Source organism: Aspergillus pseudonomiae (assembly GCF_009193645.1).
Source record: "Aspergillus pseudonomiae strain CBS 119388 unplaced genomic scaffold BDV37scaffold_3, whole genome shotgun sequence".
Classification (NCBI taxonomy): Eukaryota; Fungi; Ascomycota; class Eurotiomycetes; order Eurotiales; family Aspergillaceae; genus Aspergillus; species Aspergillus pseudonomiae.
In genome coordinates, this window is record NW_022475995.1 from 27,051 (window position 1) to 45,138 (window position 18,088).

An 18,088-nucleotide genomic window follows, 5' to 3' on the forward strand; every position below is an offset into this window, starting at 1 on the left:
GAGTAATCATCTTAGACATCATCAACTTGTCGACTGTCGCAGCGCAGGTCACAATCGAGGTTCTAGAGATTGGGTACGCCCTCATCGGCATCGAGAGCGTCGTCCTCCCTCTCATTGGTGCCGTCTTGGCGATCGTCGGGATTATCATCATGTTTATAGAGTATGAAAAGCGCCCAACTGCCCCTATAGTCATAGCCCGCAGGTACTGATGAGCTTCGCAGAATGGGCGTCGGACACACAGCTCCGCCGGACCCTACGGTGACCTATATCAACGACGTCACCCCAGACTTCGTCAAGGAACTTTCTCTGCGGCCCAAACCGATACTCAGCTACAAGGCCCCCAACACTGCTACCACCGCGGGCTCCTGGTCGCTGAAGCTCGAAATCAAAGACGAAAGCGGCAAGGACTTCCGAGTGGAAAGCTTCCACATCGAGGTCCCCGTGGGCAATGCGGAAAGTGACCTCTTTAGCCGCCCAGACACCAAAGATGCAAATGGCCCGAATAGCATCCAGTGCGTTGTGTCTGATACCAACCGATTCTCCGTCAAGGCGTCGGTCTCTCCGTCCTCTGAAAACCACATAATGCTTTTCCAGGTGAGCGCAATTGACAAGACTAAGCCTGTCGGTGAGCTATCAGTTACGTTCGCTGGCACGTTAAATGGACTCAAGGGCAAGGCCAATATTTCCGTCACCGAAGTTCCGCCGCAGGACAAGACGAAGCCGGATGATTCACGGACAGACCGAGTCAAGAATCTGGTAATTACAAAGCAGTGAGCGGTGGATCGCCATTACACCCGTTTCAATTTTGCTGTCGGGATACCAATGCCTTCAATGTGGGGACCTGGTCGTGCCGAGATGTCTTCCGTTTCTTACAGTATAAAATATCTCATTATATCTTAAAGTTAACGTGCAACCAATGAATGACGTGATCTCTGCCAGAAGAGGCGATCCTGGTGTTCTCCGAGGCACATCTATCAGTATACATACTGCTCTGTTTCAAGTTGGGCTAATTCCCACTAGATATATACCGGGAAGCCGAATAGTTGGTCCGATTGCAGTAAGCTGGTACGATAAAAGTTCTGGGAAGTTATACGTTACTTGACTCTGAACGGAAAAAGAACAAGATGTACTTGGCCCTAATAAATGTGTCAGGGAGTGGAACAGGGTTGACGGCAGGGCGAGTTTTCCCTAAGGCTTGGACCTTAATGGTTGTGGCTAGATGATGGGAACGAGCTTCAGGTTCCACATGGGAAAGAGCCGGGACTCTCTAATCTGTCCCAGACTCCCAGTTGATACTTCATAGGCTGGGATTGGCTCACCCAGCCTGCATGGCGGGCGGGAGGTCCCAACTCTGTAGTCCAAGATCTTGAATCCCACCCAAACCCAACTCTAAATGCCATTACCCATACCTCTGAGAGTGCCCTATGCTCGATTTCACAATTCTGGCTGACATGAAGACGAACTTGTACGTCGCTGGTAGTCGTATTTTCTAGGCGTGGTCGCTTCTGGGAGAGGGACTAGTTCAATCGTCGGTCTAGTGTCGCTTTGAAGCAACCGCCTGGTGGACTGCAAGGGCACGAGGTTGGGATAGAAATGCCGGCCTGCTAGAGTTGGTTCCTTAAGCTGACAGGTGTAGACAATGCCAGTGAGCAAGAAGATGACGAGTACGAGGGTAAATACCGCGTTGAGGAAGGAGAAGAGGGCCACGATGCCTGTCATGAGATCCGGCTGATCAAAGATATTAGTAAAGACCACGCAGAAGATGACATTGACAAGATTGATGGCAGCAGCAGTGGTGGCGAATACATTGGCCTTTTTCCCCATATATGGCCGGACAGTTGCGGTACCAATCAGAAGTCCAGCCTCCAAAATAAGAAGAACTATAACCTGCGCTATAGGGTTCTGTTGGGCGACCTCGATAGTCATCCCTTTCAAGACTGTGTAGAGTAGTAGCGGGATGATGAAGTAGAATGCATGGGCCCTGTAATGGGCATACAGATGGCCCCATTTGGCCAGGCAGGGTGAATCAAAATGAAGCGAGCACATCAGAGGTTCATTTGACCTTCTCGCTGTGCGTGAATGTTGGAGGACCCTAAACGTTGCATGACCAAGAATCACAGTCGTGGCGAGCCATAGCGTAATAGCGAGCAGGACTTCGGCCGCCGAGTCCTGCTGCCACAGTTCCCACATGGTAAAAACATATATTTGCGGGTAGCCAAGACACGCGATTTGGCAAAGACTGCCTCTAATAAAGTGCTGCCAGTCAGCCAGGGTAGCAAAGGAACAGCCGGACTTTGTGCACTGGGTCTTTTTCAGAACTACGGATAGACCGAGCTTGAGGGCGATGATAGCCCGGAGCATGACCATGGCGATAAAGCGAAAGACCAGATGTCCGGTCATAAAGATGTTGGTGGACTCAAGGCCTGCACGGTATCCCATGTGAATGATGCCATGGAGGAGGACTTCCGCTCCATCACCTGATGCTGGCACGCTTCTCCCTATCAGTGCTTCTTCGGAACGTTTGAGGAGGCCGATTGAAATAGTGCTAGCTTCGGAATATAAGGTTGAAGGTGTTCCTCCTGTTGACCGCTGGAACCAAGTCGTGATAGTATCCAAAAAGTCTGCATGTACTATGCTCATGGTCCATTGAAAATTCTGGATCCAATTTTGTATCATTGGCTTGAACTCCATCGCATTGAGGCCCACCATGGCTTGACCTTGCATGAAGTTCAGCAGGAGAGACGTGCGGAATGAAATCTGGTTTGAGATGCTGAGATAGCTGAGAGCCGAGGGCATTATGCTCCCAAAGAGGCCGAGTCCGATGATAACGGCAAGTGTCCAGCCAACCGCGGCTAGGTAGACTGTACTACTCTTGATCACACAGGCCTCAATACAAGTGACACTTCGATTTGTCGAGTTAGATATCATGTTGACTCGAACAACGGCATCCAGATCAGGAATAGTGTAGGCAATAACTATTAAAAGGACTGTTGTCAATGGATATATATAACCAGGGAGCAAAATACTAAGTAGAAGTTCACTGATCAATCCGAAGGAGTTCAAACTTATCGGGAATTTCTGAAATAATATCACCTGACAAAGTCAAACTTGCATACGGCACGGTCAGGTTTTGCGGTATCATGGGACCGAATCCGGACAAATCATAGTCGCATAGATCTAGCCGCATGGTCAGGAAGCTGTACCCATAGGCCAGCACGTCCACATCCAACATGGCCATCCCCGAGAAGGTGATCTCGCCGTCATACTCGACCATAAGACTGTTGTTCTCGGGTGTCAACGCCATCCTAAACAAGTTGGTGTTGATAACACTATTATCAGAGCATGGAATGAGGGCAGTGGACTCGAGTATTTGGAGAGCGCTTATGAATTGAGCAGTGTAAAGAATACCAAGAATGCCTCTGCTTAGGCATATCAGGAACCGCATCTTTCAGTGGGAAATAAGTGGCAGCTAGAGTGCTGGCCGTGGTAAATCACTGGTAACATCGGGTGCTTCTAGCAAAAGTAAAGGAGAAAAGCCTATGACCGCCGAGTGAAGATTCGCTGGACAAGCAAGGCGGCAGATTGATTCTTGCGGTAGCCAGATAATGAGGGAGATATATAGGGATATAGGCAGCTTCGCTAGAAATACCCACATAGACCAATGTATCCAATTCCAGGGCCAGCTTCGACACTGCTACAATGAGACCGTGTTTTCGGAGGTACGGAGGTGAGAAGCCAAGATATACAGCATCCACAATGGAGAACCCATCACAAACTGAAGAGATCATGTTCCGCATTGTCCGATATTCTTTGCTGGTTACCTCCTAGCGACTCCTATATGGAACAGATCGTAGAGGCTATCGTATAGAATGTGATGGGAGAATTGTGGGGCGGAAGATCGGGTGGTGGCAGTTGGCAGAGGAAATCACCGACCAATAGCCGTCTCTTAGGTCAGCAGACCCACCACGCACTTCGGCGTGTTGGTCTGCCTCACCCAAACGATAATTCCCATTTAAATAATAAATTTAAAGCTATTCAGGCTCCTATATACCACTACTATACCTAATTCTTATTCTAATATCAAGATATAGATTATACAGGCCTGTACAATCACCCAAGGTTAAAAAAAGCCTAATATCTCTACGCTAGCGCGTTAATTTAATATTTTTTATTAACAACTCCAGACGCGTATTCATAGCCAAGTAAATCTTTCCTCACGTCCTATCTTAACTAAAACACTTAATAATTTATAAGAAAAGATACTAATTTATTAAATTTATTAACTTAATAATCTATATAATCTACCTACAGCCGGAATAATTAAATAGAGTATTAACTAAATACTATAGTAGAATATAATCAACAGGCAATCTCGTATAGTTAATAAAAATTAAATTTATCGCTTTATTAAATATCTTCCTAAGAAATTTAAACTTATTTAGCAAAAGTCGAAAAATAAAAAGTATCTTAATACAGAAAATATAAATATTCTCTAATATTAGTATAACTATTTAGAGGCCTTTATTAAGAATATATCTTTTAAAAATATATATAATTTCGATAAAACTAGCTTTTAACTTAAATAGAAAAAAATTTAAAAAGTTATAACTACTATATCTTTACGAGCTATAAAAGAAAATCTCTTTAAAAAAATAGGGAAATTAATCTCTATAATAAAATATATTACAGTAGATGGCTTTACTTTTTCTCTATACTTTATATTTAAAGGAATATATTATCTTAAGTGGTAATACAATATAAATATTCTAAAGAAATATTAAATATCTCTATTTTTAAAAGGCTATACTATAGATAAGATTAGTCTTAACTAAATTCAATACTTCTACTATTATATAAAATACTATATCTCTATAAAAAAAAAATTTAATTACTATTTTTCGATGGCCACAAGTCCTATCTTATCTATAAATTTCTTCAATTTTATAAACTACACTATATTATACTATATTGCTTTCCTTTTTATATAATATATCTTATACAATTTTTTAATAGACAACCTTTTCAAGTCTATAAATACTTTTATCGTAAGAGAAATAATAAACTTATTTAAAAAAATACTAAAATAAACAATAAAAATAATTTTTTAAAAAAGATCTATTCTATTTGTACAATAATCTTCAAATAATATATAATCCAGGATACTTTTAAAAAACGAAATCTATATCTTTTAAATTTAAAAAAGATAATAAAATCTCTATATAAAATTTTGGAAACTACTTTAAAACTTAAGATAATTATAATACTATTACTACCACTATTAAACTTATCGCTACTATCTATAATACAAGATCTTTGTTAAAATATTAATAAAGTATAGAGCTTTATTAATAATAGCCCGGAGCTTAATTAAAGCTTTATACAATATCTTAACTATATATTCCAAAGCTCGCTTAAAACTACTAAATTAACCGCTTAGCTTAAGAATAATCTATAGTAATATTTTTAATACTAGAAATCTTAAAATAAACAAAAATCATAGAAAAGAATTAAATACCACAGGCCACTAACTGTATATAATACAAAACACTGAATTGCGGATTGTACTAAAATAGAAAAACTACAGAATCTTAAACAGATTAAAAAGACAGAAGCTTTGGAATACGATAAGCCACCATAACTAACAAATACAGAGAATCTACCTAGTATAGAAGCTGGCCAAATAGATAGAAAAAACCCTAGATTACCTTATTAGATAGATACTCAAAGCAATATTATATAGGAGCTTGAATAGCTTCAAATTTATTGTTTAAATAGGAATTATCGTTTGGGTGAGGCAGACCAACACGCCGAAGTGCGTGGTGGGTCTGCTGACCTAAGAGACGGCTACCACCAGGAAGGGGTTTGCGTGGTTTGCAGAGAACAGCGCGCCCAATAACACCCGACGGTCGGAGCCTGGACGAGAACTCCGACCAACTCCGCGTGGGCACGGGGGTGGGTCCAGTGACCTTGGAGCCGAGACTGCTGCACCTGTCATGTTGTTTCTGTTGCACGATCTTCATCGATCTATATCGGCAATCTGCTCTTACTGGTGGTATCTACAAGGTTAAAAGTACCAGGGCAATTCCAGAGACGCCATTCCAGGAGACAGGAACGAATTGACTTTATTTTCCAGATAATCATGTACACAGGTCAAGATCGCAAGGATGCCAAAACATCACCCACAGACGCCTCTGCATCCTCCATCACCTTCGCCAACATCTTCTCAATCACTTGGGCCTCATTTTGTACTTGTTCCTTCGCATAGATACGCTTGTCAAAGGCAAACTTGAGCTTATACTCATTCATATCGGCGGTTTTGACAACCTCAAATACTACCGCGTATGGCTGCGGCATTGTCACCTGCGACTTGGCCATAACAATCCATTTCTGGTACTGCTTCTCGGTCGCGATGACTGGTTCAAATGGCTGGAAGAGGAAGAGGGTCTTGTTTGAGAACCCTTCGCGTGTAGTCTCACAGGCTTCGTGAATCTCGTCCATGCCCACTGTGCTATTCTCGGTGTACTGCCAGAATTCATCCTGGGTCTGACGAAGGAATTCGGACACGGGCATTGACGCATCAACTGCCGACCGCATGGGAAGGAAGTTCGCACACGTCCCGTTGATGGTTTGAGGGTCAGCGAGATCAATGTTGCGACCTGTGTAGAGGTAATCGAAGGCCACGTCGCGTTGGTTGCTGCGCAGCGCCAGCCAGAGCTGGAAGATAGACTGGAAGATGATGGAGACAGTGGCACCGGTAGCCTTGGCGAATGTATCAAATTCAAGCTTGATGGTATGTACATGGACGGAGTTGATGCGTGGCTCGTTAGCACTGCTGCTGGGAAACTCGAAGGCAATGGGGCGTTTCGTGGATTCCTTCCAGAACGATAGCGTGCGAGACTTGTCCATCTGCCAAATGTGGAATGCAAATTCTTTGAATGAAGTGAAGCGTTCCAACACAGCATCACGCTGATAAGCCTCAAAGTGCTCACCAAAGATGCGGAGAAGCGTTCCGTCGTATAGGCCATGATCAAGCTTCGTGACGATTTCGGTCTCACCCGTCGATAGATGCAGAATGGCGTAGCGAATGAAGGGCTGGCCAAACACAAAGCGGTGATGGTCAAGAGATTGAATGATTTGGTTTCTCTGCTCCACGTCGCTGACATTTTCATAGATTTCGACCACGGGGGTTGCATCGCGGAGCACGACACCATACCACTTTCCGTGACAGCGAGTAAAGGTTGTGCGCAGAATGTCATTGGTCGTTGTCAGCTGCTGAGCCAGATCAACCCACTGTATTGAGTCAAAGTTGGTACCGACCTTTCGGACTGCCATCAGACTCCACAACGCCTCAGGATGTGCACCTTGGGTCAGGAACTCGGCCTGTCCTGGTGGGCAAGGATAGATGTACTCATATTCAGTCGGCTGCAGACCAGTAGCAGATATGGCAGCATCAACATCCGATGGAGAAACGAAAGTCTGCTGTTTGATTTGCTGTACATCATCCGACTCGCCTTTCAGTTGGTCGGCCATGGCCTCAAGAGCAGGGTATTTGAGCACATCTCGCACAGAGATCTTGAGCTGCTTGCGCCTGAGGTAGCTAACGAGATTGATGGCGGCAATGGAATCTCCACCGAGGCTAAGGAAGTCGGCTTCCAAACCAAATTGGTCATCAGAAAGCTGCAGGGTATCGATCCATGCTTGTTGCAGTAGCTTTTGTGTCTCAGATACTAGAGGGATAATGGCACCCTTTGACTGCGAATTGCCGACCTTGTCAAAGGAGAATTTGGTCAGTTCACCCTGGCTCAGCGACTGCAGCATCGCCTTGAGCTGCTTGCGGTTGGCCTTGCCGGAGGGCAGTCTTGGTAGCGACGATAGAGGGAGAATTGCTTTTGGAATCATGTATGGAGTCAGCCCAGTGAGCTTAGCTCGGACGCGTTGCACATTCTCAACATAGCCTTCCAGGGGAAGGATCTCGCCCGGTTTCTCAGCCACTGCACCATCGAAAACGGTAATCGCGACAAGATGAGCGGTGCTGTTCTGCTTCCAGACGGCCAACACACAGTCCTTGACTTCGCCGGTTCTTAAGAATGCCTGTTCAATCTCCCCCAGCTCGATTCGATGTCCGTTAATTTTGACCTGGTCGTCCTTGCGCCCCAGACACTCAATATCCCCATCGGGAAGATACCTGGCCAAGTCACCGCTTCGGTATAAGCATTGCCCGTTGAGCATTTCACTCTCAATAAAGGCGGCACTGGTAATATCAGGTTTCTTGAAATACCCTTGCGCAAGCTGGGGTCCAAAGAAGCAGAGCTCTCCGACAGCACCATAAGGGAGTGGGCGAACTCCATCTGCTTCCAGGATGATGGAACCCACAGACGCGAGGGGCTTGCCAATATTACCTCCGATTGTGTCCATATCGACGTCCTTCATGGTCACCAAGACGGAGGCCTCAGTGGGCCCATACCCATTGCGAAGTTTCACGCGTGAAGCCCATGTTGTCACCACGTCCCGGGTCAGCTGCTCACCACCAACGGTCATGGATTCCAAGGTCGGGACATCGCTAGGATTCAGCAGACGAGCCACCGTAGGAGTCAGGAAAACATGGTTGACATTCATCTCGTTGATAACCTCGGCTAGGTCGTTCAACAGGCGGTCTGAGGGTGCAATGCACAGAGTCCCACCGCTGTGCAGTGCTACGAAAAAGTCATACAGCGAGACGTCAAAGACGTAGTTGGAGAACTGCAGCATCCTTGATTCCTGACCCTGTCGATGCTCAAATTCGATGATCGACTGCATGGCAGCTGCACAGGCACCATGTGTGACCATGACACCCTTTGGAAGACCGGTACTTCCTGAGGTATAGAGGAGGTAGGCAAGGGAATCCGGAGAGACAATGATTTGCTGTGGCTCGGGGCAATAGGCGCGAAGTCTGGCCTGATCCAAGAGGATGCAAGGAATGTCACTTTCCGAGGCAAAGTACGACTCAAATTCCTTCTCCGTGAGGACGAACTTGGCGCTGACGTCGCGAGCGATGTACGCGTTCCTTTCCAAAGGATTCTCAGGGCTCAAAGGCACATAAGCAGCGCCGAGCTTGAACAACGCGAGAATAGTCCTGATCATCAGTGGCGATTTCTCCAAGAGAAGAGGTACAATGTCACCCGACATAACCCCGCGCTCGGAAAGATAGTTCGCCATGCGATTTGCTTGAGTATTCAACTCATCGTATGTAAGGAACAGCTCGTTCTGGTAGTTGATCGCGACCCGATCAGAGTAGCGGCGGACCGTGCCTTCGAATTGGCCATGCAACGTGAGGTTCGCATCAGGCAAGTCGTTATGTGACTGAAGCATGAGTTGTAGCTCTGTCTCGCTTACCAGGTTTGTTGCCTTGACGGTCTGTCGAGGATTGGATGCAATGGCCTCCAACGCCATGCAAAACTGATCGAGGATAAATTCCAAACGACGCACGTCCATTGGCGAGGTGAGCGTAACGTCGAGACCTCCAACACCCTCCTCAACATTCAGTGTTGTGTACTCCGTTCTCCATACTGGCCGCGGGCCATGAAGCTGGAACACCTCCTTGGAAATATCATTATTAGTCGTCTCGCTGGCGAGGATATTAACCATGGTGTCAAAGAGACTAGTGTTCTGGCGCTCGGCAGCGGACAGGGCATTACGGACTCCAAACTGGGAGTGTTTGATGGCCTTCCAGAGACTGGTGTTGACAGACTGCACCAGCTGTTGAAGTGTCAGCTCCGGATCAATTGCGACGGCGTAGGGAATAACAGCCAGCGTGGGCCCATTCAGGGCCTCAACACCGGGAACAGGTAACTCGCGACCGGAAACAGCAGTTGCCATTGTGACGGACTTTGAAGCAATGTGGGATGAGAGAACTAGAGCCCAAGCTGCGTGGATGATTGCACTCAGAGGCGCACGCAAAGCTGATGATGCAGCCTTGACCTCCTGGCTAACAATGCGCCTAACCGAGGATGTTGTCTCCACAGGAGCATAATTGAGAATTGTTGGAACCGCCTCGCTGAGGTGTTCTCTCCAGAACTCCTGGGATGGCTTCGTGTCTCGTGCGTGCAGAAGCGCAACGAACGACTTCCACTCTGGGCGCTTCTCAGTACGACGGCCGTAGTACACACTAGCGACGTCATCGAAAAGGAACCTGTGTGACCAGAAGTCGAAAAGTACATGATGGACCGAGACGACGAGAATGCTTCCATCTAGGACAGCGACACGCATGAATGGCTCTCCTAGTGTGATGCCTCTTTGTTTGTCCTGCTCGAGATACTCTGCCAGACTCATGGAGACTTCCGACCACGGTAGGTTGAAGTCATTGCGGAAGACCTGAACGAAGCCCTTGGCTGCGGTCACGAAGGTTGATTTCAATAGTCCAGTGCGCCAGAAGATGACTTGGAATGCCAACTGAAGCCTTACAGGGTCGAGATGGCGAATGTCAAAGATGCGTTGGTAGAGATAGTCTTCGTTCCCCTGGAGCGTGCTGGCCAGGATGCCTTCTTGCAGCGCCGTGACAGGATAGGCATCAACAACGTGGCGGTCAGCAAGGAGGTTTCCCTTTAGCACTGGATCGGAGATGTATGCAAAAGCCTCGGACGGCTCATTGCTAACTCGAGTCAGCGTCGAGTCTACCTGGGCAGCATCAGCAGTTTCCTCGACTGTCTGTGCTTGAAGCATATCCGCCAACTCGACGTGAATCCCGCGTTGCTTTAGCTCTCGAATCGCGCGAATTGCATCAATGGAAGTTCCTCCCAATGCCACTAGGGAATCAGTGGGTATGATGGAGGATGCGGGCATATTCAGCACTCCCGCCCAAACCTGTGCAATCTCCGACGCGAGGTCGCTCAAGCGGGTCGCCGCACCACTTTCTGGTGAAGTGCCGTGGCCCAGCATCTGGCTAACCTCTGTGCGTTCAGCAAGTTGACGAATGGCCCGGAAATCCACTTTTCCGTTTTGGTTGACGGGCAATTCACTGCACGACAGCCAATAGCTAGGAACCATATACGGTGGGAAGGACTGGCGGGCATAGTTGCGCAGATCCTGCACGAGCCTACCCCAGTCCGACTCGGGCGAAGGGATAACAGCGGCCACAAGCGACATGCGGTCGTTGATGTAGCATCCCACACAGACCAAGCCGGCCACCTCCGTTACCGAGGCCAGTTTGGCAGCCACTTCCTCAGGCTCCACTCTCTGGCCATGGATTTTAACCTGACGATCAATACGACCCAGGATTTCAAAAGTTCCATCCGCACGCTTGGCGGCCAAATCGCCAGTGCGAAACATCATCGTGCCGGGCTCGCCCTCTGGTGCCTTGACAAAGGCAGCTTGGGTTTCTGTGTGACGTCGGTGGTAGCCATTGGCAATCTGAGGGCCATATAGGCAGAGCTCGCCCGGTTCGTTGACTGGGAGAGGCTTGAGGGTGCCAGGCTCCAGGACAATGGCTGTGGTGGTGTCGGTTGGGAGACCAGGGTTGCGGGGGTTATCACCTGTCTTCAGTTGACGGGAGAAGTTCAGTTGAGCACATTCGCTCAGCCCATATGACACCCGCAGGTGTACTTTGTTCGCCCAGGTGTCAACAAGGGCCTGGCTGAGGGGCTCGCCAACGGTGGTGATCTGCTGCAAGGAGTTGGGTGTCTCGTCTGGAGACAACAACGAGAGGGCGGAGGGGGTAATACCCAGCGCGTCGATCTGAAGGTTCGTCAATACTTCGGGCAAAGCAGTCGCGAGTCGATCCCTTCTGGCGAGGCAAAGACAGGCGCCCTTAGACAGGGTAGCAAGAATTGTTCTCTGAGCTGCGGAGAAGATGGGGTTGTAGAAGAGCAACCATCGGTTGCGACCATTGAGCTGGAATTGGTCGATGCCATGGGAGACGGCACGATGGCTAAGAAGGACGCCCTTGGGGATACCGGTTGAGCCTGAGGTATAGATCAGGTATGCCAGATCGGATGCGCCAATCGAAGGAAGGTCAAGTGGCACATGGGTCTGTTTACTCGACCGGATGCTCTCGATGGTGATGCTGTTATCAAACAGGGAGGCATACTTTTCGTGGACAACGACAGCCTCAGTGCCGCAATCCGTTGTAATGACGCGGTTCCGTTGCGCAGAACCTTCCGGGTCGAGAATGACATAGGCAGCTCCCGACCAGAGGATGGCCAACACGGTAGCCACAAACTCGACTGATAGGTCCATACACAGGGGGATTATACGACCTGAGCGGAATTGAGCCACTGCTGCAATGTGGGCGACGAGCTGCCAAAGTTGGCCATAACTGTAAGGTTGCTCTCGCTCGCATTGAACCGCAGGAGCATCAGGATTCGACTCAACTTGGTATCTGATATAATCGGTAACGAGGCAAGGAGGGGATGGAGGGGTGCGAAGAGGGAATGAGCGAGCTTTGGTCGATACAACCGGAGAGCCCTGTAGTTCAGGGCTTTCCACGACGTCTCGAAGAGCGACAGGAGCCATTTTGATGGCGTGGCAATCTCACCTGGGAGGAAAAAGGATTGTATGGATGATACCCTCTAGGGAGACTTCTTCATCTGGTCTTTTCTTGATTTCTATGATGTTTTGAAGGGTTGTACGAAGCTATTTATGTCTACTTTCCAAGAAAGCTCCATGAAAATCCCAATTCGAACTTCGTCAAACGCCATCTCCGGTAGTAACAGCATCTTCGGGGCCGAATCCAAAATTGATGCCTACAGCCAGCCTTCTTCCTGCTGACCGGTTCCTAGAATGCGGACAATTCCGTGTCTTCGCCCTTCGATCATGGAACTCGCCATTCCCTCCTCTGTGCGGCAATCAGCGCGAGGAGCGCAGGAGACTCCACCCTCGGCTAGAACTTGCCTTGCTAGTGATCAATTGTAAACGAGTACATGCACGTCGACTCCTCAATCACATTAAACACTAGATGTTTGGATCGACCCAGAACGTGGTGTCTGCGTATGCTGACAGGGGTTGTCGCTGTTCGGCATTCCACCGTCCCTGCCTAAAGCACGAGGGAGGAATACGAGAAACTCACAGGAGTTTCAGTTACATCTGAGCAGATCAATGGCATTGCATTGTTCATCCTCGTATAAAATTGCATACTTGTCGGATACCAAAATGCCTCCGAGAACCGACAGAGTGCCGATGACGATATCTCACAGGTACCATGCGACTCTTCAGGATCCCGATCCTTGATGGAGTGACTGACACATGGCCTACCAGGGAATAGTCATCACCTTCCATAATAACTCAGGCCTGGGAAGTTGCGAGCCGGAACGGAGTCATGAAAGTTCCAGGGTATATCCGGCCGCGGGTAAAGGGATAAAGTCAGCCTGCAGAAATTGCGCAAGGGGTGCATTGTCACGTTTCCACCCATGTGGCATAGTATAGTATTGCGCTTTGAGCCATCGTCTTACGTGCATGTGGTGGCTTGCAGTGTATCCTCGTATTCGATCTGCGGTGCCTGCAGACACGAATGCGCCACCAAGCGAACGTCTTGCAACCATGTGCAACGGGGTTTGGCCTCTGCCCATTGCCGTTCGCTAAACTAGAAACAGTAAGGATGATGCGAGATCAATACGATTTATGCAAGGTTAGGCCAAGCTCTCACTAAGACGGGATCTGAGCTCTTCGCAGAGGAGGAATATGCTTGGTTTCTCTTGGTGAAGAGGTGGCGCAACGCTAAAGCGGAGGATTCCGATCCTATTCCTGCTAGTGAGTCGGAAATCTTTTACGACTGTCTCCCCATTCCAGGCTTTGAGGACCATGGTTCTGACAGGATCTGTGCGTCGAAATTGGCTATAAATGGCCTTCTACAGCACTTGACATCGGCTAGCAACACCATCGACTTCTCTTTCACAGCCAATCAACTTCAAGGGCCAAGTTTTATCCTTTATTCACGTTACATCATCATGGCAGAATCTCTCGTCTTTGCACACGGTTCAACGGAACCCCTGAAAGAGATCCGTCTTCACTCGATTCCCACGCCTACGGACTGCGGCCCAAGCCAGGTGATCGTGGAGTTGCTGGCGGCCCCCATCAATCCTTTGGACTTTCTTGTGCTGCACGGCAAGTACCCCGTGAAGCCACAAAACAATGTTGCCCTCGCCAACGGCGAGCAACGGCCTATTCCCGGTTCAGATGGCGCGGCCCGTGTCGTCCAGACAGGGTCTGCAGTGAGCCAGGTGCGCATCGGGGATACGGTCATCATTCGGACCCACTGCCAAGGGTCCTGGCGAACGCACGCCGTGCTAGACGAGAACGACGTGCTGCGCATTCCCTCAATGGTGGATCCCCGACTCGCCTGCATCCTACGCATGGGCGTCGCACCTGCCTACTTCTTGCTGCGGGATTATGCCACCATCGAGCCCGGTGACTGGATCATTCAGAACGCGGCTACAGGCACGGTGACCCATTTCGTGAGTCAACTAGCGCAACTGCAGGGGGCCAACATCATCAGCGTGATTCGCGGTCGCGGCACAGAGGATGAGCTCGAGCGCACGAAACGGTCGCTGCGGTCGCATGGCGCATCTATTGTCTTGACCGTTGATGAGCTTAGAGCCACCGGCCCGGAGCTGCTTGCCGGCAAGCGGATTAATCTCGCCATCGACTTTGTGTCCGACGATGCACTGGCGCGGTCGATGGTATCTGTTCTGGCCCCTGGGGCTACGCTAGTCACTGCTGGCTTCCTGGGAGTAGCGCCGTCGGGCACAGATGGCAGCCTGCGACAGTTCTTGTGGCAGCGCAATATCACTCTCAAGGCATTTCGGTTGAGCGATTGCCTGGGCCGACGATCGTCATCCCAACAGACGGCGCTCATGGAATGGTTTTCGCGATTGTTCAAGGACGGAACGCTGAAGGCTCCGGCCCTGGAGTATGTTCGGTGGAAGCGCGGAGACGAGGGTCTGGAACGTAAGTTGCAGGAGGTGCTCGAGCGTCATGAGAGGGGGAATGTAGGCGAACAGAAGAAAATCTTCGTATTCGAGCAGTAGTCGGTGTGAAACATGTCCAATCGTTGAATTGTGGAAGCTAGATCAATGCACGTTATGCAAATATTCATAGCATATGGTTTTTTATTCGCAGCCTTCTTGTTGCACTAGCTGTCGAGCGGATTCTACTCCACTGTGAATCCATCGTCCATCAGAGGCAGCATACCCGCCCAGGAGAGTCGGCCTGCCTTGTTTGATCGGCGCGGAGGACCTCGCTCCCGTACCCGTTGCTAAGCCCTAACAAGCCTTTGCAGCAGGAGACCCACTTGTTTGGATTCCTAGCCCCATTTTTGATCCACTCCAGTCTTAATACGACGAAATATCGAGGTCCTCAGCGGTTTAATTTCCGATCCTCAGGGCCAGCGAGGGAGCTGATTCCCACCTTCATACACACCAACATGTGCGTGTGGCCTCTCAAGCGAGATAACCGCACGGCGCATCCATCACGGCCACTTGGTATGGGCCACGCCCCACAGAGAAACGATACAGGGCTGGACCGCTCCAGCACAGATCTTCCCCCGCCAGTCGATGTGTCGCACATTCCTGGTAAACTCGAGGATCAGCATACCCGATCAAGGCTGGTCGTGGCTGAGCCTTGGCGAGTAAGATCTGGATTCTGCAGTGTTTATCATTTCCGTCTCAGGATTATGTCAACGGTACAGTCACAGAAATGCACGGCCAACCCTATTGGGAAGATACCTGAAGGATTCTCCCTACGCGGTGTGTTGATGGGCTGGTCAAGGCACCTGTGCAGCCACCAGAGACCATGATTGAACGGCCCACGAGCGAAGGGTTGCGCAGGATGTTTACCCTGGCGGCCGGGTCGGGTGGCGCCGACTTGGCCGGATCTTGCTTGGGTTGCATCTAGGCTGATCTAGCGGGCCGAACACGAGTGAAGGCGTCGCCAAGGAGCCAATCTCACGCAGGGCTCTAGGGTAATACGAGCTGCATGCCTGCATCGAAATAAATAGAATATCTATAATAATACACGAGTATTATCGCATCATTCCGGAGTAGCGCCCATGCACCGGCAGATCGCACCATTGAATTATTAATCACCTCGGTCGGTGTATCTGCCGGGGCTCTTCGTTGCTGAAGCATATAGAGGGCTGCTAAGGTTGTCTCGTCGAAAAAAAAAATGAGTCGATGAAAATTCGGGTAGGCGTGCCATTCTCATACTCAGTTAATGATCAATTTCCCACCTCATCATGACTGTTACTCCGGACAATCATAGTGGAAGCTCGTCGTCTCCTCCCTCCACCCTCCCTGTTGAGGTCGAAAATGAGAAAGCCATCCCGGTGCAGGAGACACCGGCGCCTCCTCCGCCTCCCAATGGAGGGCTGGTGGCATGGCTCCAAGTGGTCGGAGCCTTTTTCCTCTTCTTCAACTCCTGGTAAGACATGGCCATATCCCTGGTTGATTTTCGTGCTCAATAACCGATCTTCTAGGGGCGTCGTGAACACCTTTGGCGTGTACCAGACCTACTATGAAACGGATCTGTTGCAGGGTCACTCTCCCTCGTCCATCTCCTGGATTGGCACGGTCCAGGGCTTTCTCTTGTTCCTGGTTGGAGTCGTTGCGGGTCCCGTGTTCGACAAGGGGTACCTCAAAACCATGATCGCCGTGGGCTCCTTTCTGGTCGTCTTCGGTCTGATGATGACCTCCCTGTCGACCAAGTACTACCAAATCTTTTTGGCCCATGGAATTGCGGTCGGCATCGGCTGTGCCTTTCTCTTCCTGCCGAGTATCGCCATTGTGGCCACTTACTTTACCACACGGCGGGCCGTGGCGACAGGCATCACGGCGTCCGGAGGTAGCATTGGTATGTCCTCGCCCTCCTCCCTCCCTGAACGTAACGTCCTGACACAGGTACCAGGATCCGTGATATACCCCATCATCTTCCACAAGCTCCTCGGCCCCCTCGGCTTCGGCTGGACCACCCGTATCATCGGCTTCATCGCCCTCGGTGGGTTGTGCATCTCCCTCGCGGTGATGCGCTTGCGACTGCCCCCTCCCAAGCAAACCCGCTCCCTCCTGGACCTGTCGGCCTTCAAGGAAGCCCCCTTCCTGATCTTCAGCTTTGGTCTGTTCTGCGCCTTCGTCGGCCTCTATTTCCCGTTCTTCTACCTCCCCACCTACATGTCCCGCGTCGTCCACTCCACCGATGACCTGGCCTTCTACATCATCGCCATCCTCAACGCCACGTCCGTGTTCGGTCGTATTACCCCCGGGCTGGTAGCAGACCGGCTTGGCTCCCTCAACACCATCATCCCCATGGGTCTGGGTGCGGCGGTCCTCGCGTACGCCTGGATCGGCATCAAGAACCTTGCGGGAACGATCGTGTTTGCGTGTCTGTATGGGTTCTTCTCTGGGGCGATTGTCTCGTTGCCCCCGACGATTGTGGCGCGGTTGAGTCCGAATATGAATATTGTCGGCACCAGAATGGGGATGTGCTTTACGTTTGCAGGATTGGGACTGTTGATTGGCAATCCCATTGCCGGGGCGCTGCTGGATGTGGAGAAGGGGGTGTTTTGGAAGGCCGAGCTCTTCAGCGCGGTTATGGTTACGGCGGGAGTGGCTGCTTTTGTCTGGTTGAGGCTTTTGAAGTGGACGGATGGTGAGAAAGGAAAGTATTAATTCGGGCGACGTTTTGGTGATGGTGATGGTGGACGGTTGGATTCGGTGGACGGTGGTCCAGGGTTGGTTAAAAGCTACTCTATTTTCCTCGTTAGTCAAATCACAAGTGCAGAAAAGGGAGTTTATATGATCTAGACTGGACACTTCTCGAAGTTGGCGCAGCTATTAGACTCATATGCATCCCATCATCTGTCTTTTATCGATTGCTCTATACCCTCGTACCTATAGGATGCACCCTGTATTTGCTATTTCTGTCTATTAATCGGTCTATATTTGGTATTTTATGTACACTCACAACTCTGACAATACATCTATCAACAATATATCCTCATCTATGCTCTTATATTTTACGTTGGGTACACGTTGACACTGAATGAATGCATATGAAGTTTTATGAAGTTCGCAGCTGGGACAGAAACTTCGGGCGTGCCCCACAACGGCTTGCCGCTTGTTGACAT

General features: G+C 49.6%; 4 protein-coding genes across 4 annotated transcripts; 2 read left to right on the forward strand and 2 right to left on the reverse strand.

Annotated features, from left to right (window-relative positions):
* Positions 1-996: 996 nt before the first annotated feature.
* On the reverse strand, positions 997-3,445 carry BDV37DRAFT_293746 (transient receptor potential ion channel family protein; the record flags this gene model as incomplete). The annotated part of the gene is made up of 4 exons (XM_032089488.1): positions 997-1,079; positions 1,265-1,324; positions 1,629-2,975; positions 3,094-3,445. 4 exons carry the CDS (start codon positions 3,443-3,445, stop codon positions 997-999), a joined length of 1,842 nt encoding a protein of 613 aa, XP_031946425.1.
* A 2,705-nt stretch (positions 3,446-6,150) lies between these two features.
* On the reverse strand, positions 6,151-12,486 carry BDV37DRAFT_278083 (nonribosomal peptide synthase side; the record flags this gene model as incomplete). Its single annotated transcript, XM_032085941.1, has 1 exon — positions 6,151-12,486. The coding sequence occupies one exon, from the start codon at positions 12,484-12,486 to the stop codon at positions 6,151-6,153; it is 6,336 nt and encodes a 2,111-aa protein (XP_031946426.1).
* Positions 12,487-13,916: 1,430 nt separating this feature from the next.
* Positions 13,917-14,996, forward strand: BDV37DRAFT_278084 (MDR family NADPH-dependent oxidoreductase; the record flags this gene model as incomplete). The annotated part of the gene is made up of 1 exon (XM_032085942.1): positions 13,917-14,996. The coding sequence occupies one exon, from the start codon at positions 13,917-13,919 to the stop codon at positions 14,994-14,996; it is 1,080 nt and encodes a 359-aa protein (XP_031946427.1).
* Positions 14,997-15,850: 854 nt separating this feature from the next.
* On the forward strand, positions 15,851-17,794 carry BDV37DRAFT_109034 (MCT family MFS transporter). The gene is made up of 3 exons (XM_032078333.1): positions 15,851-16,386; positions 16,442-16,815; positions 16,870-17,794. The coding sequence occupies exons 1-3, from the start codon at positions 16,202-16,204 to the stop codon at positions 17,628-17,630; spliced, it is 1,320 nt and encodes a 439-aa protein (XP_031946428.1). The 5' UTR covers positions 15,851-16,201; the 3' UTR covers positions 17,631-17,794.
* Positions 17,795-18,088: the final 294 nt, after the last annotated feature.